Source organism: Protopterus annectens, chromosome 6.part1, assembly GCF_019279795.1.
Source record: "Protopterus annectens isolate FY-2018-M chromosome 6.part1, PAN1.0, whole genome shotgun sequence".
Taxonomy (NCBI): Eukaryota; Metazoa; Chordata; order Ceratodontiformes; family Protopteridae; genus Protopterus; species Protopterus annectens.
The window spans coordinates 378674840-378702045 of NC_056738.1; the positions used below are offsets into that span (position 1 = coordinate 378674840).

General features: G+C 42.2%; 1 protein-coding gene across 2 annotated transcripts in view; it reads right to left on the reverse strand.

The window, feature by feature from the left end:
• PLCB3 (phospholipase C beta 3) overlaps positions 1–27206 on the reverse strand; it is a 2354563-nt gene that overhangs the window by 179215 nt on the left and 2148142 nt on the right. For both annotated transcript variants that reach the window (XM_044075790.1, XM_044075791.1), the window contains exons 26-27: positions 6216–6251; positions 5909–6107 (exon numbers count right to left, since the gene is read on the reverse strand). In XM_044075790.1, the coding sequence (XP_043931725.1) occupies positions 5909–6107; positions 6216–6251 (235 nt within the window). The remainder of the gene's footprint in view (positions 1–5908; positions 6108–6215; positions 6252–27206) is intronic.

Below are 27206 nucleotides of genomic sequence, written 5' to 3' on the forward strand. Positions count from 1 at the left end.
TTCTTGGGACCTTATCATACATAACTGGACTCTTTCCTTATCTCTTGCTTCTTCTCAACTATCTGTCTCACCGCAAACATCAGGTTAGTTGTGCTGTACTCTAAATCCGAACTGCTCATTTCCCATCTTACTTTCTACTTTTCTGTGTATTCATTTATCAGTCACCATCTCCAGAACTTTCATACAATGTGACAGGAGTTTGATACCTCAGTACTGGCAACAAGTTTGGAATGTCCCCTTTAATACTTAACACTGGCACTAACATGCTTATTCTCCAGTAATCTGGGATACATCCTTTCTCTTCATGTTGTTGAGTACCCTCAGGAGCCATTTCTACCCTATCTCAACCAGCATCTTTATCATACGAGCTGTGACCTCATCTGAGCCTGCTGCTTTCCCTGACTTCATTTTCCTTGGTGGTGTTCTTACTTCTTCAATGGGCTCCTCCTCTTCTTTCATTGTAGGCTATGTCTGAAGTAGTACAGCTTCCATGGGATTTTCTTCATTCAGAAACTGCTGGAAGTACTCCTTCCACCTGCCTTTGTTATCCTGTGGAATGGTGAGCAGGTTGTTACTGGCATCCCTTACAATGGGTGTCTGACTTTCTTAGTTATCTTTCGGTCTCTGCCTTGCAACTTGATATAGTTTCTTTGTGCCATCTACTGACTTACTTTCCAGAAGCTGGTAGAGTACCTTTATTGGCTTCTTTGTTAGCCAACCCGTATACCTTCTTAGTCTGGTCCATCTTTACTATTTCCTAGTTTTTCTGCATTCATTTCTTTTGATGACTTCCTGGACATCTGCATTCCACCACCAGCTTTCCTTATGTACCTTACTTACATACCTGGCTCAAATGCATATCTGTTCTGTAGTCCACACACATGCTGTTTTCATGCGCTACCACTCTTCAAGAAGAAGAGGAAATAGGTGGAATTGAAGTGGTAGAGCCCTGAATAATTCCTTGAACTGTTGTGCTCTCTCTCCAGTCAACTGCCAGATCTTCAGCCTGGTCTCTGTTGACCTTAAAGCCTCCTCTGATCACTGCTTGCAGCTGATTGTGACAACTAGTGGTTTATGCTGTGGGATGAATGTTTCACTGGGTATGAATCATTAATTCTACCCAGTGTCCTTTCCTTACTACCAAGTTGCAAGCTGGCCAATCTTCTATGTGATCTTGTGACTGTCTCTCTTTCTAAACCATGTGTTGGCTACTATCAAGCCATTTGCCAGAAAGAAGTCTAGAATGGCCTCTCCTCCTGCTCATCCTCATATCCAGTCTTCATATATTGTTTTGTCTGTTCCAATATGTGCATTGAGGTCACCCATTATTAACACCAATTCCTGCTGTCCTGCTTTATCTAATAGGTCCTGCAACTTCTGTATGAATGCACTCTTTTCCTCTCTATTACAACCTTGCTGTGGGGCATAGGCTGAGATTATGAATACTGTCCTGTCATTACAGTGGAGTCAGACTGACATGAGGCTGTTACTAATTCTGATGACATTCCTCACTGTCTTTTGAAGCCTCTGCCTCACCACAATTCTGACACCATTTTTAGACTGTCCTCTTCCTCAGTAGTAGACTCTGCATCCCAAGACAAGTGGCTTTGGTGCACTGACCTTCCATCTTATCTCCTGGATGCACAGGATGTCTAATCTCCTCCTTACCATCATGTCACCAACTTCCAAACTTCATCCTGTCAGAGAACCTACACCCAGTGTGGCAATTCTGAGTTCATGTTTGACAGGTTGACTGGTTCTACGCCCAACTTTCGCTCAACAGTGCTATCCCAGATAACCCAAGCTTGGCAACTCGCCAGCAGTCAGCCAGCCAGCCAGTAGCTTACTGACCTAGGGTATGCACACACTGGCCAGTAGGGGCACATACACTGCTCCCACCATTAATGAATCTTTGATGTAGGTCAGAGTAGTCCAGGTCCTCAACCCACTTATCACTGGCAAGCACCCATGCCCATTTGGTGACATTAGTTAACACGACAATCACCTACAGCCATATTTTACACCAGCGTGTGGATACTGCACACTAGAGTAAATGCCCAAAACTGTAGGTTTATAAAACTCTTCCCACTATAGAGTACCAGGTACAGTCTTGTCCTTTTGCCCATAGCTATACTCTTTTTGCCGAGTCTGAGATGTAACTCCACACAGATACAGGGAGACCATGCAAACTCCAAACAGGCATTGTCCAGAGGTCAGGATGAAACCTTGAACATGGGAGGTGAAGACCTTAACCATTATGCCAACTGGTCTCTACTCCATCTCTTACATTATGTAAGAGACAAAAACAGGTTGGAGATGTTGGGTATATTTGAAATCTGAGCCTCTGCCTTTGAGAATCAGGTGTAAATGGTCACCTCAACATGTCCAGAGTTTGTTCAGCTAGGTCATGAGTGTTCCGCTTGTTCATATGCACTTGTAAATCACTAATGTTCACTTCCCCATCCTGTCCATAGCCCTAGAATCCATAACAGAGGGATGGACAACATGGTTCTCCACACAGGGGTTTCATGTGGTCAAAGCTGCCACAAGCATGTAGCTGGCAAGAGGTCTCTTGCCCCAGAATTTCCTGTCCTTAGGGGACATAGAATTTTGCCCGGTTTCCTACCAATGGGCTCAGCCATACTGAGTTCTCACCACGCCATTCCCTCTACCAGGTTAATCATATGGTCAGTGGGAGTGGGGGACTGACTACCACCAAGGAAGCAGAAGGGGGGGGGGGGTCAAATGGCCAACTATCCCAAAAATGCATTTCTGTCTACGTCTTTTTCTCCCCACTATGAACTGACAATCAAGCCTCCCCATGGATCATACATGGATCCATTTATTCATTCCCTAACAGTAGGGAATCATGCGTAAAGATCCACCAGGTTGATAAACTGAATGAGGGACTGGTACCTGGACACAGTGCAGGGTACTTCTGCTCCTGCCTGCATCCCAGCAAAGGAGAACATTTTTGATTGCAGCACTAACCCCCTCCCCAGACAATGGTGTACAAACTTGCTTCACAGTAGAGACTACGTAATGTGCCCTCCACATTCATGCATGAGCACACTGTATGGACAGTAGCTGAAGTTACTAGCTCGGACAGCTACAATGTCTGTCCCTTCCAGACCACATCCTTCATTTCGGTGTTAATGAGATCTTCACTTCACTAAGCTCTCAGAGAAACCACCTCCCAAGATAGGCACCATCCATCCTTGCAATCAGCACCATCAGTCATCACAGCTGATGATCAAACCTGGATTATAGTCAGGGCTTTATCCCTTTATACCACTGGGGTGACTACATCTGATACATTAATTCCAGGATTTCCCCACACTTAGGGTTATCTGGAGGTGACTGTGGGTAACCCTTCCTTCCCCCAATATCTGAATCTTGTGCTAGATACTCTGCTGAGGAGTCCAAATGTCTCCTTTTACACTTCCTGTTCTTTGGCACCTGAGGTTGGGAGACTTATGAGTGCAAGGAAGAATGATCAGACACGGAACTGTCTCTCTGTTTAAAACTTCTCCATACAACCTCATCTTGATGGAACTTAATATCAGTGGTAAAAGCAGCAGACTGATGGGTATCTTGGGATGAATAGAAACAGAGAGGCCAGCACCAAAGTGTTATGGCATTAGATATTATTTAACCATCATAGCATCATACCAGTTTCGGCACACTTGCCTTCTTCAGTGATTCACTGAAGAAGGCAAGTTTGCCGAAACTGGTATGATGCTATGATGATTAAATAAGATCTAATGCCATAACACTTTGGTGCTGGCCTCTTTGTTTTTATTCAGGTTGTGTTGGCCATTTGCACCTGCCGTACTTGCAAAGGGGTTTGTCTTCTCTACTTTGGGATAAAGCCAGGGAATGTGCTGTGTCTGATTTGTCACATCATGACAATGAAGTAAATCTTTTCAAGACTTCTAATCCTAATGAATTGCCTGTGGGAGTCAATATCACCAGCACCACAGCCAATCCTCAGCACCAATGTCAATGCTGAGGAAGGTCTCGCACCTACAGAAGTCAACCCTGAGGCCAATCCGATACCCAAAGTTAGTCTTGGCATGGAGAAGTCCAAAGTAGAAGTGTCAAAGATAACGCACAGAGACGACAGTCCCAGGAGAGAGAGACAAATTCCAATCACTTGACTCAGATTCCTTGGGACCCAGACTCTCAATATATCAACAGAGACGGGGTCGAAAGAGATGGAAGCAATATGTTTGTAATGGACGTGAGAATCTCTCTCTTGGCCCCATGTAGATTATAATAGGATCACAGCTGGCACTGAGTCTCACTGCTGAGACAGGGCCTGGGATAGGACAACAGGAGTTGAGGGCAGGGGTTCAAACCTGCCTGCCCTAGAAACTGAGGGGGATGACAGAACTGAACCCAAATCAATCTGAGATTTAATGAACACCCTCATCATGAGCTCCAAATTATGCTGCAAACAAGGGCTTCTGAAAGATCTCACCAATTTGGATGATAACACCAAAGGCGTCTTAAAGCTGGTCTTAAATCCATATACCTGGACACTTCCTTGTATGAGGAGCTGTCCACTCTTCTCCTTAGAGAAAGATACTGAATGATAACTTCTTGGGAGAAGAAAAATCTTTAGGAGCCACTAAAGGAGCAGCTGCAAAGGATAAGAAGAGGCTCATGTCAACGGTCCATCAGTGTCAGAATCAGGGAAGGTGCAACTGCTTGTGACTTGGTATAGGGAAGCTTCGGAGACAGAATACTTCCTGAAAGACATTCAGACCTTCTTTTCTACTTAATTTTCCTTTATCATTTTTTCCATGAATTGCTCATAGGGAAAAAAGCCTTTTAATGTAAGCTTTCCTGTGCTTCTCTGTTCTGTACCCAAAGGACTTGCATATATCAATCTGATTTTTTAGGTGATACGACCCTGAGGCACACCATGCATAAATCACGGGTGTCTTGGGGCAGGTTAAGACAATTTTTTCAATCCTGAGGCATTTTCTACCTAAGTGACAGAAAAACAACAACCAGGTTATGGTGGTGGTGGGGGGAAACAAAGAATTTACATCATGAGGCAGGCAACGCATCAGAAAACAGTGGGCAAACTACTACCCAACTCAGAGGCAACAATAACTGGAAAGCAAGATGCCAAAAACATCATGGAGAAGGCAGACTATTGGCAAGCAACAATGGTACTATGAAAAGAGTAAGTCAAGGAGAAATTACTTATTTTAGTTATTAATTAATTACATTTGTTAACTTGTTAATTAAACTGGTCCATTTTCAGCCACAACCTAGGCCAAGAAGGCAAACAGACAACAAGAACAATCATAACCAAGAGAGTTGAATCTGGAACAACCAACCAATCATAAGAAAACTACAAACTGAATTTGCAACAAAATGCAAGCATTTAGCCAATACACATTTTGTATATTTTAGTTGTAAAGACATATTGAAGTAGTACATTTAAATAGGAGCATACAAAATATATATGCAAAGTATATTTTCACCAAAAAGTTCTGAACAAATAGAGATGATGTCTGGTGCAGTGTGCAAAGGATTGTCTTGGCAGGATTAGTTAGCATGGTTACAGTTACACAATGGCAAAGTACAATGGGATGTGTAACTTAGCCAGAAAACAAGTGAAAAACCTCAAGCACTAATAAATGACAAAGGTAATCCTGAAGATGCCTGATGTTTATTGGAAAACCTAAACTTTATTAAACCACATAAAAATAAAAATAAGCACAATATCTTAACAAGTAACAATCAACCCTAGCAAGCACAACTAATTAGGTCTTCCTTCGTAAATGAGAAAATACATTCTCACCCTATCCTTCTGCCTATCTATATTAACATTTTCAAAAAGTAAACCAATTGCTAACACTAAATCTAATTCCAAATGTCCAACACTTACCCAGACTTCAGCAGCTTTGATTTACGACGCACACTCTCTGACTGAAGCTCATGCAGCCTGGTGTTCTGCTCCTTATTCAGACTTAGGATTTTTTTCATATGTTTCTTCTTCATCTCCTTCAGCTCTTTATGTTGCTTCTTTAACAGTTTCACATACGCTTTCTGCTGCTTCAGCTCCTCTACTGTCAGGGCATTTACCTCTGAAATGTAAACACTTCAACTTAAAAATTGTAAACTCTGAGAATAAGCCAAAAATGAGAAAAAGAACAAGTAAGGCACAGAATTTAACTAAGTTTTAGTTAACTTACCTACTAGGACACTGGCTATCAAGTCATCCCGCTGACCTACAAGATATGCATATGAAACTAAATAAGAATATGCACTACAAGAAAAAATAACTAAAAACAGGAATTAGTCATTGTATTAAAAAAAATAAGTAACTCAGTGCTGCCTCTTGCATGCTTCACTACAAAGCAACAGTACAAACAGTAATTTAAATGTTCTACTAATTCAGGTTGTGCAACAAATCCAATGGAAGTGAAGAGTCAGCCAACATTACAGAGTTTCTAAATAAAATTCAAACACAATCTCCTTCCTGAATACAAATATAATTGCTGCAGAGAAACTGGATAGGAGTTCTTGTTTAAATGACATAAAACTTTCTGCAACAAAATAAATGACTGAAACAAAAAACTGCATTTCTATATATTAGTGTCATCTACATACTTTTAAAAGCAAATGTTACTATTAATGTAAATAAAATCTAAATGAATTGCTTGTTTCTTAATATATATATATATATATATATATATATATATATATATATATTTTTTTTTTTTTTTTTTACTGAGTACGCAGTCATGTGATAGGTGAACCACTGTTAGTTATATCTGTTACACTACAGTACTATATTTCAATTTTGTATTGTTTGGTGGTGTGACTCTGAACCCAGGGTCATGTCCAAAAAACCCACCTACCTAAATTAACAAGACAGACACCGATTAAATAAAATCCCTCTAAAAAGTGATTTTTTCCAACATAGCTTACATCACTGTATTCCACACAATGTGTTATTTGGCTGTGAGCATGACTTATATGTTAATTCTTGCAGTCAATTGGAAATCACAATCAGTATACTCAGTTTACATCTTTTCTACAAAAATGTTAAAATCTGTATCCATTCATAACTTGAGGGCTTTAATTCATGCCACTTGTAAACAGCAGGAAAGCAATGTCTGAAAACAGCATGTAACAAATGCCTTTAGTTAAGCTAAAGCTCTACAAGGCTTCATCTGTTGTTTTTATAACTTTTAATTCAGCATGGATCTCCTAGGATACTGCAGATTATAGGATTCCAAACATTACAAAGAAGCACATCTATAAAGTTTTGGATGGCTGCAGGTAACACTCATTGCACCTACTGTGTATTATTTTCAATCTTCATTGGCACATGCATCTTCCTGACCTCTCAAGCTGGGTCTCATTCACTCACTTCTAGCTGAACACTTGCTTCTCATCTATCTACCCCATATTCACTTTAAATCAAAGTTAAAAACCCAACCCATTTCCATGTTCTGTACCTTTCCAAAGCTCTCAATAAAACTGTTTCAATATATTCCTCATTTTACTGTCTTTTCACACTGTACCACTTGGCTTCATTCAAAATGATATGTTGTTCCACCTGATTATTCAGTCACCTTATTCTCTTTTCCTCTCTACAGGTACCTGGCTTTTCTGCATGAATTGTTCAGGGGTTCCACAGATCTTTGGAATCCATCTCAGAATATTAAAAACTGAGGTGCCTGGCAATTCCTCCTGCACACCATCCAAAGGCACACCTTGAAAATGCATTCTAAGACCCCCTTCTTTAAAATTTGTGTACATTTTCTATTTATGCCCTTCAGGCCAGGCGACGGGGCACTCTCAGGAGTTAAATCTTTCTCTTTTTAGTCTTTCTGCAAGACATTCCCCACTGGGTCCTCTTTTGTTCAACAAATATAGGTTTCCTTTTGTTGATTTTGTTAGGATAGGTTTACAGTACACCACTGCCATACAGCCAACACTGAGATTTACCAATCCGCCCCTCCCCCCAGATGCATGCGTTTTCTTCATATCCCACTAAAACTGTATTGATGATATTTTATGTTTTTCAAGTCTTAATCAACTCAGATTACACTTACTCAATACACACCATGGACTTTCACAAAAGTAAGGATCTCCACTACGCCATTCCTGACTTCATAACACATTTACGGGGACAAAATCTGAAGTTTGTGCAAGACGCTCCATAATCACAGGAAGTTCAAGACTACTGAGTCTCATGACCATTACACCTTGCGGGTTCCCACCCTAGACTGCACCTCCCTCTCTCAAGGGGGGCTAAGTAAGTCAAGCACAGGGTGAATTTATTAATACCCATCCAATTATCTGGGTCCTGTTTGAAGGAATACATACATTGTTTTAGCTTGTGAGGGCGATGCTGAGCAATTAATCTACCTCTCCAGCTGATTTTACAGACCCTCTTGTTTTGGGAAGGTACAAGAGATCTTGGACTACTAGGTCTCAAGACTGTTTGGAAGGCAAGGCATATATCTCTTCTGAGAAGCATATGACAGAAAAGAGAGACAGTGCTTCTAGCCTTTTCTGATAACTTCATTCTCATGATCCTCTTTGTTAGGAATATCTGTGGTTTTTATAACTGTTTGATATGTCTGCTGAGCATAACTCTCAACTGTTCAGATTTTTGCAGAATGTACAGATTTTTGCCTCATATTTTTGATCTGTTCCATATAAAGTTTGTGGTTTTCTTGCAAATCATTGAAGTTTGTAGTCAAATAATGAGAAACATTTACATCTCAGAATTCATATCCTTCATAAAATACATGCCAACACAACACCTTTTATTCTAGCAACTTTCTAAATTTAAAATATATTCCTATTTTTGGGCCTTTGTTCGCCCATTATATTTGGCTTTGTCCAGATGTTTTGTACTAATATGTTGAGAGGTATGCTGATAAAGTACATTCCAAAGGGGGTGCTGTATTCAATAACTGGTCTGATCAGTGCTGAATACAAGGGGACAATAAAAACTTCAGATCTGGATTAAATTCCTTTGGCGATCAGTTATACTACTTAAAATGGTTTCTTGACAACCAATGCTATGTTGATCAAAGGAGAGGGAACCATCAACCCATATTCTCAGGTCTCTAACTATATTTTCATTTTGAAGTGGGTACTGTCAAAGCAATATGATGAGAGATGTTTTTTCTGCCAAATGTGACTGCATTTTTCTAGCATTTAACTCAAGACAATTTTCAATACACCTGGCAAATGCAAGTTCCTGCTGGAGGGCTTCAATGTTAGAGGGGGATTTGACAATAACTCACAGTTTGCAGTCACCACAGACTTGTTTAGCCATAGTTCTTGTTTTTTTTTTTTTTTTAATCTATAGGCCACACAAGTCAATACCAAATGATAATCAGCTGATATTTCAGAATCGGATCTTTGTTGTTTGTCAAGACATGTCATTATATGAGGAATATTTCCCAGATTAAGCATATTATTCTGAAGCCTTCCAACAGTTACAGAAAATGTTATACATTTTCTTAGATGCAAACATCAAGTTACATATTTTATTAAATGTATGAAAATTACTAGTTCTTTTTAGAAAAAATGGCAGCTATGCATAGCAAAATGGAGTTGTTTTCAAACTCACTGTCTCTTATCAAAAGCTCGTATTGAAACAAAACCATGTATTTTACACAGCCTAGTTTGAGAGTGAAAAAAAAATAAATTATGTATTCACCGTAATGTTCCATCTATGTTGCCCAATTTCATTCTTCCTCAACTCTTGGATGTGGATCCAATCCTCAAATCTGACTCAGCTGCTTCTACAAGCTTCTGAATCATTGAAAGCTCTTGAGCTCCTCCCTTTCCCATAATGCCCTAGTGCCTAAAATACTGCAGATCTTGTTTGCTGCCCCTTGTGTCTGTAGAGCACTGAAAAGGAATAAAATAGTACGATAACTTCTTTAGCTAATGTTGTCAATTTTCATTCGTTCCTCAACTCCTGGGAGGAGGACTCTAAGGAAGGATATTCCTGAGCACCACTGCACCAAATACTGCTCTGCCCCTAAAGACCAAATCCAATTTGCAATGAGAAATAATGGTATGAGGATTATCCCAAGTTGTGGCTGCACAAATACCATGTAGAGAAGATCTACACACAAAAAAAAAACTGAAGTAGCAACCATGGTTCTAGTGGAATGTGCTCTTCAAGGTTTGGGTGAGAACATGCCCAATTTATTACAAACAAAGGTAATACAATTAGTCAACCATTTAACTAATGTTACTTTAGAGAACAATTTTTCTAATTTTGAATTCGAAAAGGACGCAAAGTTGATCTGTTCTTCTAAATTTTTTCAATCTATGCAAGTTAAAATGTAATTGTCTGTGAATGTCCAATAGATTTAACATATACTCTCCTTTGTTTAAAAAATTGGAAAGATGACTGGCAGATTGATAGTTTGATTTATATTCGATTCTGACACCACCTTAGAAGGAAGGAAGGATTTGTTCTCAAGGGTACGCTATCTTTAAGAAAAATCAAAAGGGGGTTTAGACAGGAGGTCTGTAATTCTGAAACTCTTCTGACAGAGATCAAGCTACTAAAAATATGGGTTTCCAGGTTAGAAATTTTAACTGTTTCAGCTGAAGGTTCAAACGGAGACTGGGTAAGAGCTTGCAAGACTACATTTGAATCCCAAGGTGTAGTAGGGTCTTTAATTGGAGGTCAAAAGAGAAAGGTTCCTCTTAGAAAAGCTCTGCAAAGTTTGGAAGATACTAGAGATGAATTATTTATTCCTGTATGAAAGTTGGAGATGGCAGCTAACTGTACATTAACAGTACAAGAGCTAGCGCCTTCATTGAAAATTGAGACTAAAAATTCCAGGGCTTTAGATATAGGAGTGGAAAAAGGATCAAACTGTTTTGTTGTGCCCAAATTATGAATCTTTTCTATTTGCTTTTGTACAGTTTCCTACTGAAAGTTTTATGGGATGATAAAAGAATGCGACAGACTGGGTAGGAGAACCTGGGCTGTCTAGCAATAAACGGAACTGGAGAAAACATGCGGTCTCCTTTAGGCTAGGAATGTCTGGGTGAATCAAGTCTGCCAGGTGAGACAACGTCTGAAGTCTGAAACATGCAAGATGAGTAAGCTGAGGCCAAAGGAAGGGAAATCAAATTTATTGAGGCCAATAAGGAGCAATGAGTATTACAGTACTCTTCAATCGAGATGCTTTCTGAAGAAAACTGGGGATTAGGGGTAACGGGGGTAGGGAAAAAAAAACAGACCGGTGGGCCAATTATGAAGTAGAGCACCTCTCAGTGACTTCGGTGGGGGGATGAGGTCAAAGAATCTTCTGCACCTGTTGAGAGGGGATGAGAAAACGTTGCTGCACAGTTGACCTCATCAATGCTGTCTCCTCTCCCACCTTCTTGTTGAGAAACCACTCAGGAGGCATCAGGATAGACTTGCTTAACTTGTCGGCCATCACATTGGAATTCCCCAGAATGTGCATTGCTATCAAAAATCAGTTTGATGAGATCATCCATTACCACACTCTCAAAGCTTCTCGACACAAGGGGTATTCTCTGTTCCCCCTTGTTTGTTGATGTACCAGACAACTAACATGTTGCCCATTTGAACAACAATAGTCCCGGTGTGGAGAGAGTCTCGGAAGTCCTGCAATGGTAGGATGACAAGTCTCATTTCCATGACATTGATATGTGTGTGTTGGCCTCTTCGAGGGACCATGTGCCTTGGACTATCCTTCCCAGGAAGTGCCCCATACTCAATCTAATGCAGTAGAAGATATAAAGATATAAAGAAGTTTTTTTATAGCAATACACCAAAGGAAATAGAATCTCAGTACCAAAAAAAAAAAACGCTACGAACTCGACAGCAGAAACAGTGACCAGATTTGTACTCTAAGGTGGAAAACAAGATCTGAGGCATGTTGGGGACTAGGGCATTACAGGAAAGGGAGGGGCTTGAGAGATTTCAGTGATTCATGAGCTAGTAGAAGCAGCAGAGTCAGATAAGAGGATTGGACCTGAAATCATAAGCTGAGGAACAAATAAGAAGTGACATCATTAACTTTCTTGTTTTGATTTGAAAATGTTAACCTCCAAAGAGTATTCAATCAGTACAGTTGCTTTTAATCCTCTTTGGAATTGGGAACCTCCAACTTGCAGAGAAAGCTGAAGCTGACCTGTTTTATTTTAGTCTCTACTTTAGATTATGAATTTGATGAACTCTGTTCAAACCTGGAAGAGTTTTTTTCTTCTTCTTCTTTACAGGGACTAGGAAGCAGAGAAAATATAACCAGGTTTCCCACAGTCAGTAAGCTCAAATTTGGATAACCTCCGTGTGACGTATGCAGCTGCTGAGTGATTTACGAATTTAGTTACAAGTAGGCAATTGCATTCTCTAGAAAGTAGTAGGAGCTAAGACTATTGAAATGCAGCAGAGTTATTCTGTTCCTAACCATGTTTAAAATCTTTCTTTATTTTTATCAGATGCAATCAATTCCTTAACTCAAACAATGACCTGTTTTTTCTATTCCTCTCCCCCACTTGTATATGTACTCGGTTACAAAAGATTGCGGCTGGCATTTTTACCAATTTATAAGAGTAACCTCACAGCTCTTTTTTGACAGAGAACTGTAACTATAATCTACTGTACCTTGATATACTGCTTAAAAAATCCTATACCAGTTTTGCTATGAAGGATCCACTTTCATACCGCAAGATCTAGGACTGTAACAGAAATAGTGTGTCACAAAATGCTGAGACTAATTCTGACCCCGGATCATAAATAACTTTGCAGTAGATTTAATTAACTTTCTAAAAACAAATAATTAGAAATGAAATAACCAAAAATTACCAGCATTCCAACTTTCAGAATTCAGTTCAATTCAATACATTTCTTTATGCAAACATAACTTATTTATTTGTTAACTAGGTTAGTCCAGCTGAGCCAAAGGTCTGCTTTCAGTAGGAGCCACGTGGAGAAAAGCTCCAGAAATAAAGTATTAACATGCATACATTCAATAATAATAATATTGCATAGTTTATATACATTCAAAGAGCAAGAAAATTACATACACTCTTTCTTCAATCTGCCTCCACATAGCAGACAAAAAGTACAGTTGTGTACACTTACCATAAATGTAGATGCTCGAGTGTATTCACTGTTGCAGTCATCACACTTGGGTTATCTGCCTGCAGGTAGTCCTCAGTCGGTCCAAACACCAGTCTTGGGATTTCTGCATCGGATGCTGTCGCCTCTTCCATGACATCAGGTTGTCAGGGGTATAAAACATGCAGCCGACACCATTACATCAGTTTTTCTTGCCCTAGATGTCAGAAACCCCCAAAATAGGAACCTATTACATGGTGTGGAACACCTCCAGTAAAACATAAATACCCCTGCCATAAAGGATGGCCATAAAGAGGATAGGTAAAAAGGATAGAGAAAGCCAGGGGGCTGGAGGGAGGGGAACCAGGACTGCAACAGTGAATACACTCGAACATCTACATGTATGGTAAGTGTACACAACTGTTCTATCTTCTTCGTGTTTCACTGCTGCAGTCATCACACTTGGGTTGATTCCCAAAGCTGAGGAAGGATGGAGGCAGTCAAGAGGTGTTGGGGCTGGCTAGCACACTTTGTAAGATTGCTGTAGTAAATCCAGCTCTGGATTTAGGAAAAAATAGGTAAGTGGTAATGCTTGGTGAAGGTGTGTATAGAACTCCAGGCTGCAGCTTCCAGGATGTCCCTGGTGGGAACCCTCCCCTGAGAAATGCTGTAGAGGTTGAAGTAGCTCTAGTGGAATGAGTTCTGATCCCCAGAGGGGTAGATTTTCCATGGTGTTTGTAGCAGAAATGGATGCAGTGTGCTATCCATTTGGAAATGGTTTGCTTCAAAATGGCCTTGCCCTCTGCCCCTGTAGCAAAGCTGACTAGTAGCTGGTCAGATTTTCTGAAAGGCTTAGTCCTGTCAATGTAGAAAGTACAGTTGTGTACCTACCATAAATGTAGATGTCCGAGTGTATTCACTGTTGCAGTCATTACACTTGGGTTAATTTGCTGGCAGGCGACCCGCAGTCAGCCCGAGTTCCAAAGTCTTGGCTCGGCGTCGGTTGCCGTCGCCTCTTCCCTGACGTCAGTGCGCCAGGGGTATAAAAGTTGCAACTGACGGTATTTTCTTCAGTTTTTCTTGCCCCAGATGTCAGGTGCCCCCAGATAGGAAGGCTGCAAAGATAAAATTATGCCAAAAAAAAAACAAGCATATATTACTATAAACATTTCCTTCATCTACAAGCAAATACACCACATAGGTTGTATAGAGATGAGAAGTACAGAAAAGTCCCAGCAATGAAACAAGGGGGATGGTGGGTGGTAACCTGGACTGCAACAGTGAATACACTCGAACATCTACATTTATGGTAGGTACACAACTGTACTATGTTCATCGTGTTTCACTGTTGTAGTCATTACACTTGGGTAGAATCCCAAAGCTGAGGTTGGGCAGGTGGGTCTAAATTGGATTTGGAGAGGCTACCAGGCCCTGCAGAACTGCAGTGGCAAAGCCTGCTCTGGATTTAGAGTAGAGAGGTAAGTGGTAGTGCTTGGTGAAGGTGTGTACTGAGCTCCAGGTTGCAGCTTCTAAAATGTCTTTGGTTGGTACTCCTCTGAGGGAAGCTGCTGAAGTGGCTGCTGCTCTGGTAGAATGAGGCCTAATGCCCTTAGGCACTGATTTACCACGTTGTGCATAACAGAAGCGGATGCAGTGTCCTATCCATTTTGAGATGGTCTGCTTTGTAATAAGCTTTCCTTGTGACCCTGCAGCATAGGCTACAAACAGTTGCTCAGTTTTCTGAAAACTTTTGTTTTGTCCAAGTAGAATCGTAGCTGTCTGTGTATATCCAAAGCATGCAGAAGTCTCTCCCCTTTATTCTGGGGTTTTGGGTAAAACATAGGTAAATGAATGGTTTGGTTTAAGGTCACATTGGAGACCACTTTTGGCATGAATGTTGGGTTTGTCCTAAGAGAAACCCTGTTCTGATGAAAAATGAGGAAAGGTTCCACAGCCATTAATGCCTGTAACTCTGAGACTTCTTGCTGAAGTTATTGCTAGGAGCAGAGCAGTTTTCCATGGTAAGAATTTTAGATCAGCTGTGCTGGCTGGTTCAAAAGGAGGCAGTGTTGAGTTTTTCTAAAACAAAATTGAGGTCCCAAGTAGGTACTGGTGCTCTCCTTGGGGGTCTTATATTTTTTGCCCCTCTGAGGTACTAATGTAGTAGAGGATGTGAAAAAATAGGAGGTTCTGTATTGTAATGAGTTGAAATGGCAGAGGCATGGATTTTAATAGATGAGAAAGATAAGCCTTTGTCCAGCATCTCAGTTAGCTATTGTAAAATCTGAGGTATATTAGGGACAAGTGGTTCGAGCCCTTGTGCCTGGTTCCAAGCACAGAATCTCTTCCATTTTTCTGCATAAGATTTCCTAGTGCTGGGCCTCCTGGCTTCTAAAATGACATCCATAACAGCTTTAGAGAGAGGTGCAGTCTGAGTGGCTACATTATCTGCCATGCTGCCAGGTTTAAGGTTCTGAGTTGACTGTGCAGAATCTGATTGTTTTGTTGTGTCAGAAGATGAAGAATTTGAGGTAGAAGCCAAGCTGGGCCTTGAGACAAACTCTTTAGGATTGGGTACCAGTGCTGGCGTGGCCAGTCTGGGGCAATCAGGATCATTTTTGGCCTTTCTTGTCTGAATTTTAGTAGCACCTTGGTAAGAAGAGGCATCGGAGGGAAGGCATAGAATGTCAGGCCTTTCCAGCTGAATGATAGAGCATCCACTTTCCATGCTTGAGAGTGATAAATTCGTGTGAAAAATTTCTGTATCTGGCAATTATGAGGGGAGGCAAAAAGATCTATGTCTGGGCGTCCCCATTTTCTCGTTATCATGCTGAACACTTGTGGATTTAGCTTCCATTCGTGAGGATCCATGAGATTTCTGCTTAGTTCGTCTGCCAGTGTATTTTTTGTTCCTGGCAGGAATTGTGCCTGCAGATGTACTTGATAGGTCAGTGCTGTGTTCCACAAAGTCATTGCTTGCCTGCATAGGGGATAAGAATGTGTGCCCCCTTGCTTATGTACCACATAACTGTGGTATTGTCCGTCTTTATTAATAGTTGCCCTGGATGTAGTAGGTCCTTGAAAGCTGTCAGGGCATTCTGTACAGCTAGCATCTCTTTTTGATTGATGTTAAGATGCATTTGTTCCTTGGGCCACGTGCCCTGAATACATTTTCCTGCCATATGTGCCCCCCAGGCATAATCCAATGCACCCGTTGTTATTGTCTGCCTGGCTGTGGGTAAGGTGAAAGGCTGTTCCTTGTTGTGGTGACAGGCCTGGGACCACCATCGAAACTCCTGTTGTAGGCAGGGAATTAAAGGTATGATTGTCTCCAGGCTGTGACAATGCTGAGTCCAAACACTTTTTAGATACCATTGTAGTTTCTTCATATGCAGTTTTGCATATGGAATTAGTAGAATGCAGGATGCCATGAAGCCCAGGGCCTGCAGAATTTTTCTTGCAGGGAGCTGGGTTTTTGTTGCCATCATTTGAAAGTAATGCGTCAGTTGCCTTTGTTTGTCTGGCATGAGATAAGCCATCTGGGCAGTTGTATTTAAGCTTGCACCCAGGAATATTATCTCTTGAGAGGGCACTAGTTTTGATTTATTTTCGTTTACTGTGTACCCTAGGCAAATTAGTAATCTTTTTACAAACGCCAGATGTTTTAGAAGAATGTCCTTGCTCTCTGCTTGAATAAGGCAGTCATCCAAGTAGGGATATATTTGAATTCCTTTTTGTCTGCAAAATGCAATTACTGGTGCCAGGCATTTTGTGAAGACCCTGGGCGCAGTAGATAAGCCAAAGGGCAGTGCAGAGAATTGGTAATGCATTGAGCCTGCTATGAATCTGAGGTATCTTCTGCATGATTGTCTGATTGGGGCATGCAGGTATGCCTCCTTGAGGTCCAAAGTAACTAGCCAAGCCTTCTTGCCCAGCATGGGCAGAAGTTGCTGTAGTGTTAACATTTTGAATTTTGGAACATCCAGGAAAGTATTTAGGATTGACAGGTCCAGTATTGGTCTCCAGGCTTTGTCCTTTCTGGGTACTAAGAAAAGTCCTGAGTAAAATCCTTGTCCCTGTTCTTGCTGTGGAACTTTTTGAATAGCTCCCATGTCCATAAGAGCAGCAATCTGTTTTTGTGCCTCTGCCCATTGGTTTTGTGGCAGGTCTGGCATATCTTTTGGTTTTGGAAGCGTGTGGAAGTGGAACCTGCAACCCTGAGAAACAATATTCAGCACCCATTGGTCCTGGGTGATCATGTGCCAATTTTTTGAGAAAAGTGCTAGCTTTCCCCCTAGGGGTGCTGTCAAAAGGTAAGTGCTTGGCATTTGTAGAGGGAAGTCATTGGGACTGTTTCCTATAAGGTTGTGATTTGTCTTCCCCTCCTTTGGGGGCTGAAGCACCCCATTGTTTAGGTCTGTAGGAGCCTTGGGGCTGAGGTCTGCCTCTTGGGCGTCTGTATCTGCCTCTTTGTGGCCTGTTTGACACTGGAAATGACCAATTTTTTGAAGGCCAGTTTCGGCTAAATCTAGGTGGTTGAACCTGTAAGAAATCTTTCACTGTCTGCATTGATTTTGCTTTATCCTCAATTTTCTTTAATGCCTCTTCTGCCTTAACACCAAACAAAGTATCATGCTGTAGTGGGGCATCCAATAATTTTACTTTAACATGGTCAGGTAAACTTTGTTCTTTCAACCAAGCATGCCTTCGAATAACAGAGCCTGTAACAGCGGCTCTACAAGAAGCCTCTAATGAATCAAAACCACATTGCAGAGTATGCTTTCCCACTTGTTCAACTGCATGCAATAAATCCTGCATTTCCTTACTGTCAGGACTTTCTGAATTTAAAACAATTTTCTGTTTTAACAATGACATGAGGTACTGTTGATATTTAAGCATGTGAAACTGGCAGTTTAAAGCTCTTACAGCTAAAGCAGCAGAAGTGTAAACCTTTTTTCCCCATCTGTCCAGAGCTCTGGAATCCCTACCTGAGTGGACAGGATTTTTAGCAGTGGAAGCCTTAACCCCCTTAGGACCCTGAGAAATTGTTTCTGGGTCTGCAGTGGCGTTTTTGTAAATAAATTTATGAGAGTCAGGGACCCTGTAATACCTGTCTGGCTTGAATGGTGCAGGGGGTAAGGAATCAAGACACAGACTGGATTCAGAAAAAACATCATCAACAATATCAAGCACAGGGGGGATAGCCAGGGGCCTGTGCTGAGGCAATAAAAGGAAGTCTCTGAGACTTTTCTTGGATTCTGAATAATCCTGGCTCTCCCAGTGGAAATGCTCCCTCATGGTGTGCAGGGTTTCCCCAAAAGAATAATCCTCAGGCGGAGAGGCTGAAGGTATAGACTCTTCTGCATCCGAGTCCTCATAGGGAGGGAGAGAATATCCCTGATCAGAAGAGGAATCAGAGGAAATGGAAACCTGGTGAGAGGAATCATAGTCAGTGTCTTGCCTAGGCCTTTTGTCAGGAGGGGGATGGGAATCCCTGATTAAAGTAATTAGGTCTTCGGCCATTTTTAGCATCTGTTTCTTTGGCATGGATGACTGTTCTGGAGAATGCTGTACTTGTTTCCTTGTCTTTAATGGTGTTTTTGACTTTGCCTTTGCTGGTGTAGTGGGCTTAATTGTAAGCTGTGAAGGTCTGAAAACACCCTCAGAAGCCGATGCCTGCTCAGCGGCTCCAGACCCATCTGAGGGTATAGTTTCCGTAGGCCCAATACCTTGAGTTTCCACAGGCCTCGGTGTCTCCACGTGGCTGTTGGTTACGGCCTGTGGCTCTGAGGTAGCAGGTGTCAGGGGCTGTGAAAGCCCCTCACTGAGAACCGGCAACTGGCCTAGAAGAGGCTTTGTCATCTGTTTTGGACCTCGGATGCCTGTCCTCTTCTTTGTCTTTGCGTTTTTTTATAAATTCTGGTTGTCAGTTGTTCCGACGGCATTATGTAATTAAACCTTCAGCCAAAATAATGTAAAGCAAAATCAAACCGACGTTTAATAGTGCGTTTATTGAATCTAGCACAAAACTGACAACTAGTAATGTCGTGGTCAGGGCCTAGGCAAGGAATACAGTAACAGTAAAAGTCCTTGTGAGGTATTTGCTTCCCACAAAAAATACAATTATTAACTTTTACTGACATCGGTCTGGAGCAAAAAAAAGTTTCCCCAATGGGGTACTTAGCTTTATTGAAGACTTTGGTTCTGAAACTCAATTTTGAAAATCTCAGGAGTTGGCCGACCGGCACTTGCGAACTGCTTTTGCTTCGGGCACTGCGCGCCAAGAAAGACTGAAGAAAATGGCATTGGTTGCAACTTTTATACCCCTGGCGCACTGACGTCAGGGAAGAGGCGACAGCAACCGACGCCGGACCAAGACTTTGGAACTCGGGCCAACTGCGGGTCACCTGCCAGCAGGATAACCCAAGTGTAATAACTGCAACAGTGAAACACGATGAACATCCTGAGCTGTCTTGTGCACGTCCAAGGAGTGCAGGATCCTTTCCCCTCTATTCTGAGGATTAGGGAAAAAGGTTGGCAAATGGATGGTCTAGTTTAAAGCCTCACTGGATACCACCTTGGGCATAAAGGAAGGGCTAGTCCTGAGGGAAACCCTGTCAGCATGGAAAATAATGAAGGGCTCCACCGCCATTAGTGCCTGTAACTCAGACACTCTTCTTGCTGAAGTAATAGCTGGAAGTAAGGCTGTTTTCCAAGAAAGGAATTTTAACTCTGCTGAAGCAGCAGGTTCAAAAGGGGGGGGAAGTGTGAGCTTTTCCAGTACAAAGTTAAGGTCCCAGGCCAGGGTGTGAGCTCTCATAGGGGGCCTTAAATTGTTAGTTCCTCTCAGGAACTGCTTGATGAGAGGGTGAGAAAACAGAGGAGGCTCTGTATTATAATGAGCTGAGATGGCAGAGGCATGAATCTTAATGGATGAGAAGGATAGGCCTCTGTGGAGCAGCTCTGCTAGGTAATCAAGGATTTGAGGTAAGTTGGGCACAGCTGTGTCCTTTCCTTGAGATTGACTCCAAGAACAATATCTTTTCCACTTTTCAGCATAGGATTTTCCAGTACTAGGCCTTCTGGCCTCAAGGATGATGTCCAGCACCTGTTTGATGAGGGATGCTGGTGGTTTATTCATGGGATAAGCCAGGCTGCAAGGTTTAGGGTCTTGCAGCTGTGGATGCAAAATCTGTCCCTCCTGCTGAGACAGCAGGGAAGGTTGCCTGATGTAGGTGCCAGGGTGGCACTGCTGTCAGAGTGGGTAACAGTGCTGGCGTGGCCAGTCTGGTGCAATAAGGATTGCCTTGGCCTGTCCTGTTTGATCTTGAGTAGTACTTATGAGAGCAGGGGCAGAGGAGGAAAGGCATAAATTGAGAGGTTTTCCCATGTAGGGCGTCCACCTTCCAGGCTCTGCTGTGAGGGTTCCTGGTGCAAAATTTGTTCAATTGGTGGTTTTGGGGGGAGGCAAAAAGGTCCACCTCCGGTGTTCCCCCTTCTGGTTTAGAAGTTTGAATGAGGTGTGCTCCAGTTTCAACTCGTGAGGGTCCAGCAGATTTCTGCTTAAGTCGTCTGCCAGTGAAATTTGCTTTCCTGGCAGAAATTGAGCTTGTAGGTGCACTTGGATGCTCAAGGCTGTGTTTCACAGTGTCATGGCTAACATGCAGAGTGGGTAAGAATGAGTCCTGCCCTGCTTGTTTATGTGCCACATAATTACGGTGTTGTCTGTCTTTATCAGGAGCTGTCCTGGAAGGATAAGGCATTTGAAGATTGTCAGAGCATTCTGTACAGCTAGCATCTCTTTTTGATGGATATGCAGGGGAATTTGTTCTGGGCTCCATTTGCCTTGAATGCATTTGCCTGCCATGTTAGCCCCCATTGCATAGTCTGATGCGTCTGTTGCCAGGGTTTGGGCGGCGAGGGGTTGAGTGAAAGGAAGTCCCTTGTTGTGGTTGCATGCTTCTGCCCACCAAAGGAACTCTGCCCTTAGACAAGGTATGACAGGAATCACTGTTTCCAAGTCCTGAGAATGTTGACACCAGAGACTAAGTACCATTGAAGTTTCCTCATATGCAATCTTTCATATGGAATTAGCAAAATGCATAAGGCCATGAACCCTAGGGCTTGCAGTATTTTCCTTGCAGATAGCTGGGTTTTTTTGGCCATTAGTTTGAAACAGTTTGTCAGATGGACCTGTTTTTCTGGAGTGAGGAATGCCATCTGGGAAGTTGTGTTCAAGCTTGCTCCCAGGAATACAATTTGTTGGCTGGGCACCAGTTGTGATTTCTTTTCATTGATGGTGTATCCCAGTGAACTTAGAAATCTTTTTACAAATGCCAAGTGCTGAAGTAGCAATTCTTCACTGTCCGCCTAAATCAGGCAATCGTCCAAGTATGGGTAGATTTGAATATTTCTCTGCCTGCAGTTTGCAATGGCCAGAGCCAGGCATTTTGTGAATACTCTGGGCGCAGTAGATAAGCCAAAAGGAAGTGCAGAGAACTGATAGTGCATAGAGCCTGCCCTGAAATGTAGATATTTCCTGCAAGACTGCCTTATGGGGATGTGCAGATAAGCTTCTTTTAAGTCTAGGGTGACTAACCAGGCATCCTTGGCCAGCATAGGAAGAAGCTGTTGCAGTGTAAGCATTTTGAATTTTGGGATCACCAGAAAGGTGTTGAGAATTGATAGACCCAGGATAGGGTGCCAAGAGATCTTTTTTTCTGGGCACCAGGAACAGTCTGGAGTAGAAACCCTGTCCCCTTTGTTCTACTGGAACAGGTTGAATAGCCCTGATATGGAGAAGGGAAAGTACTTGCGTTTGAGCCTCTGCCCACTGGTTTGGAGGAAGGTCTGGCAACCTGCTTGTTGTTGGCAATGAGTAGAAGTAGAATCTGTATCCCTTGGATATAATGTTTAGAACCCATCGGTCCTGAGTAATGGTCATCCAGTTTTTTGCATGAAGGGCGAGTTTTCCTCCTAGGGGCGCAAGTACTTGGGCATGGCTGGGAAGGATAACTGGAAAGTTATTGTGAACTTTTTCCATAAGGGGGTGGCTTACCACTCCCTGGTTTTGAGGTGGAAACACTCCATTGTTTAGATCTCTGCATACCCTGAGACTATAGTCTTGGTGGTCTGTTTCCCCCGGGTTTGGAAGGCCTGAGAGGGATTGGAAAGGACCAGTTTTCTGAAGGCCAGTGCCTACTGAATCTAGGTGGCTGCACCTATAAGAAATATTTGACTGTTTGCAGACATTTAGCTTTTTCGTCCATCTTTTTAAGAACTTCTTTTGCTTTTGTGCCAAACGCTCCTGATTTAATGGAGCATCTAGTAATTTTGCTTTGACATGGTCAGGCAAGACTTGTTCTTTTAGCCAAGTATGCTTTCTCAGTACAGACCCAGTGACAGCAGCCCTGCATGATGCTACTAAGGCATCAAACCCACACTGCAAAGTATGTTTACTAACTTGGTTTGCAGAATGCATTAAATCCTGTAAATCTTTATTTTCTGCACAATCTGGAAGTAACACCATTCTTTGTTTAATTAGTTCCATAATATGTTGCTGGTACTTTAACATGTGAAACTGGCAATTCAAAGCCCTGATGGCAAGAGTTGCTGAGGTATATACCCTTCTTACCCCATCTGTCTAAAGCTCTAGAATACCTGTCTGAAGGGGTAGGGTTTTTGGCTGTAGTAGCCTTAATGCCTTTAGGTCCCTGGGAAATGGTCTCTGGATCCGCAGTAGGATTCTTAGAGAAATTTGTGAGAATAAGGTGCTCTGTAGTGCCGGTCAGGTTTTCTAGGAGCTGGTGGTAAGGTGTCAGGAGTAAGACTGGACTCCAAGAAGACATAGTCTACAATATCCAGGACAGGGGGTATAGCTAGAGGCCTGTGCTGAGGCAAATCTAAAAATTCCCTGAGTCTCTTTTTGGACTGAGGATAGTCTTGGCATTCCCAGTGGAAATGGTCTCTTAAGGTATGCAAGGTTCCACCAAAAGAGAAATCCCCTGGAGGGGAGGCAGAGGGAATGGATTCCTCTGCATCTGAATCCTCATAGGTAGATAAGGGTATGTCCTGGTAATCAGAAGGATCAGAGTCATCAGACTCCTGGTCTGTAGAATCAGAAGGAAATTCAGTTCTTTGTCTTTTGGCAGAGGAAGGCTGGTTTCCCCTAATTAGAGTAATAAGGTCTTCAGCCACTCTATAAACATTTGTTTTTGTGGCATGGGAAGATAAGCATGCACTTTGGACGTCAGTTTTCTAGGCGTAGTGCGAACTCTGGGCCTGAGAAACTTGGTAGTGTTAGTAGGAAATTAAGTTGTTGGTTTAATATGACTATCGGTAGGTCAGAATACACCCTCAGAAGCCGGTGCCTGCACAGCAGCTCTGGACCCATCCAAGGTAGACATCCACAGGTTCCATAGTCGAAGAAGCATCTCGCAGCATACCGGACTCTGAACAGGTCTCAGCAGAGGCCTGCGAATCTGCAGAAGCAGGCATCAGGGGCTGCAAAGGCACCTCACTGAGTACCGACGGACTGGCGACAAGCTTAACGGAAGTCTGTGGCAGTTTTTGACCTATGCATCTTTGTGCTTTTTCAGAAGATCGGTATTCAGATGGCTTACCAAAGCCATTTCAGAATATGGAGAACGAGAGCGAAAGAATTTAGCTACAAAAATAGCCCAACGAAAAAATGGTTCGGGCGTTAAACAAGGCACAAAACTGACAGCTAGGGATGCTGTGATCTGGGCCTAAACAGGTGCCGCAGTAAGAATGAAAATCTCTGTGAGGTATTTGCTTTCCACATGCAAGACAATTGTAAATTTTTTCTGACACTGGTTAGATCAAGAAAAAAGAATCCGCAACTGGGTACTTAGCTTTAGAAGACTTCAGGTCTGAAACTCAAAAAAATTAAAATTTCTGGTAGCGGCCGACCGGCACTTGCGAACTACTTCTGCTTCGGGCTCCTTCTCGGCAAGAAAGACTGATTTAATGGCGTCAGCTGCATATTTTATACCCCTGACGTCATGGAAGAGGCGACAGCATCCGACGCAGAAATCCCAAGACTCTGGTATTCGGGCTGACCAAGGGCTACCTGCAGGCAAATAACCCAAGTGTGATGACTGCAAAAGTGAAACATGAAGAGCATTGTCCTTGAGTTCTCATGTGGCTAAGATGGTTTAATTCAACTACATAGATGAGCAAGTGAGACATTCAACTTTTTCCTCAGTTTAGGATGCACTGTTTTCAGTATGCCACTCCCCGAACAAGACTCTATCTTAAATCCCATCTCTAGAAGAGTAAACATCTTTCCCCACATAGTCTACTTCAAACACATTTCTTTTCCATATCACTTTTTCAATTAAAGGTTCTTAATGTTCTACTTTTTATATTTCTGAATTTTGCCTTACTTTTTTATTCACCTACTCAAAACTCTTCAGCAACTAATAGCATGGAAATCAGAATTTAAACCAATTGCAATTAAAGTACTGAATATTGTAAAGGAGATAAAAGAACTACAGGTGAGATATTTATAAAAGGAAAGGAGCAAATTGCATACTGATAAATCTGGGAATTTGTGGGAACAACCAATGCATAATGATGTTAGGAGGAGGAGTGAGGTTTTAAGGGGAGGTAGGAATAAAGGAATTTATGTAATACTGAAGTGAAGTTTAACTGTTAAAAATAAAATATTCATATATACTGTATTAAAATGATGCAAATGTTAACTATGATTTGTTTTGTTTTCTATTAACACAAGTCTATGTCAATGTTTAATACGTGATTCAATAAAAATGTTTTAACTATACAAAAGAAAAACTCTCCAGCAACAGCAATGACACAACTTCTTCTCTGAAATTTCTGCCTTAAAGTAAGCCAACTACTTAAGCTCGTCATGCATGCACATACTTTGTTCATCTAAACAAAGTAATTTAACTTTTTGCACTTATTATTGTGAAACTGCCCATGAATGCATACAGGCTGAACTCTTGTAATTAGCAATACAAAAAAAGTCTAGTCACAACCAAAATTGGTCATGTGCAAACCAAATGAGTTCCTATAGTTGCACATAATTGTGTGAACACATTTTGATAACTTCAATTTCATCTGCTTAGTTTTCCTTTAGGTTCATAGGTGTGTACTAGGCTAATGGCCCTGGAGCCTTTACAAGCCTAGCCCATAGGTTTACCCTGTCATCATGCCACCCGACCTTAGTTTCCAGTGCCTCTGTTGGAGTGATCCCCGGGTGAATTTTCTATTTCCCATCCACTCATTAAGATTTCTTTTGATGAGGGCCAGTGAGGTGCTCTGTCTGACATGTATGGGAAGTCTATACCATAGCATGGACAGTCTCTGGGTTATGAACCTGTCCCTCCAGCACATTCTGTTGACTGTGGTAATGAGGTTGAGGTCTCTGGAGTGTGTGGTGTGGACGGATTGGGATTTCTTTAGATGTAGCATTTCTAACAGAGCTGGGTCATACATGGCTTTATAAGTCAAGCAGAGATAACCTCTAAGTAGGTGACATGAAGAGAATAGTTGGAGTTTATTGAGTCTGTCTATATAGGACAAGTGTTTAAGGCCTAGGATCCTCTTTGTGAGGTACTTCTGTGGCCTCTCCAGTTGTTGCAGGTGTTTAGTGAGGTACATGCCAAATGGGGCATTGTACTCAATGATTAGCCTAATGAAGGAAGAGTAGAGGGAGACAATGACCTCTTTCTTCCTGGATGCAAAACCCATAGTAATGAGATGTGCCACATATAAGGACGTTCTGACCACAGTGGCAGTGTGGTGGTCAAAAGAGAGGTTGCTGTCAACCTGTGTTCCCAGATCTCTTGTAACGCCTTATGTGTTCAGTGGACTACCATCAATGTGGTAGTGCATGGGAAATGGGTTTTTCCCACAGGGGATGATGACACATTTTTTGTCATTAAGTTTAAGGCCATGGTTCTGACACCAGTTGCTGGTCTCAGTGAGGCCTTTCTGTAGGATGTCAACATCACTTGGGGACTTAATAATGGAACCCAACTTGTAATCCTCTGCGAACTTTGTCAGCCATAGTCCCTTCGTGTTGGACTGGACTTCTAAGAAGTAGATACCAAACAGGAGAGGACCCAGGACAGATACCTGTGGGACTCCACTCATGACTGGTCGGCAGTCTGACTTGGAGTGAGCTATTTTCACACTATGGGTTCTGTGAGCCAGTTTGCAACCCACCTAGTGATATAGGGGTTGATGCCTAGCTTAGTGAGTTTTTCTATGATTCCTGAGTTGGGAATGGTATTAAATGCCTTGGCCAGATCAAGGTAGGCTGTATGAACCACCTTGCCTTAATCCACAGCTCTGGTGACTGACTCAAAGAAGTCGACCAGGTTGAGCAGGCATGATCTACCCTTCATAAAACTAAACTATGTGGGATCCAGAGTTTGGAGATTCCCTATAGCCTTGTTTATTAGGTCCATGATGATGCGTTCCATAGCTTTCATATCAGACTTGTTAGGCTAATGGGGTGATAGTTCCCAGGGTCTGTAGTCCCTCCTCCTTTGTGGAGAGGGATGACTATTGTAGTGCGCTATTCGGTAGGGAAAAAGCCTGAGGTGAGGCTGTGATTAAACGGGGCACACAGGTGAGGTGCCAGTTCACTCTGTAGTTCATGTAGAACACAGCCAGGGATATTGTCAGGTCCCATAGAGGCTGTATTCTTGGCCTTGGACAGTGCTGTTTTAACCTGTGCAACAGTAATACTGGGTGCCTGGAAATCTACTGGTACTGTGATTGGTCCTTTTGGTGAGGGGGGGGGGGTTGGCACCAAATCTGTTGGCTCGGTATAGGAGGTACCATTGTGCAGCATCTCAGAGCAAATCTGGGTATTGCCATGGAGGTTCTTTACATAACTATAGAAGGCCTTGTGGTTGTCTTTACTACCTGCTGCAATTCTGTTTTCATAGCTAGCTTTAGAGGATTTGATGAGGGATCTCAATTTTTTTTGAGGTTGATAAGGGAGTTTTTCCAGTCTTGAGACTTCACCTTATTCCGTATCGGTTTCCTCCTTCCGTTATAGAGTTTGTTTATGGCAGGGCACCACCAGATTGCCTTC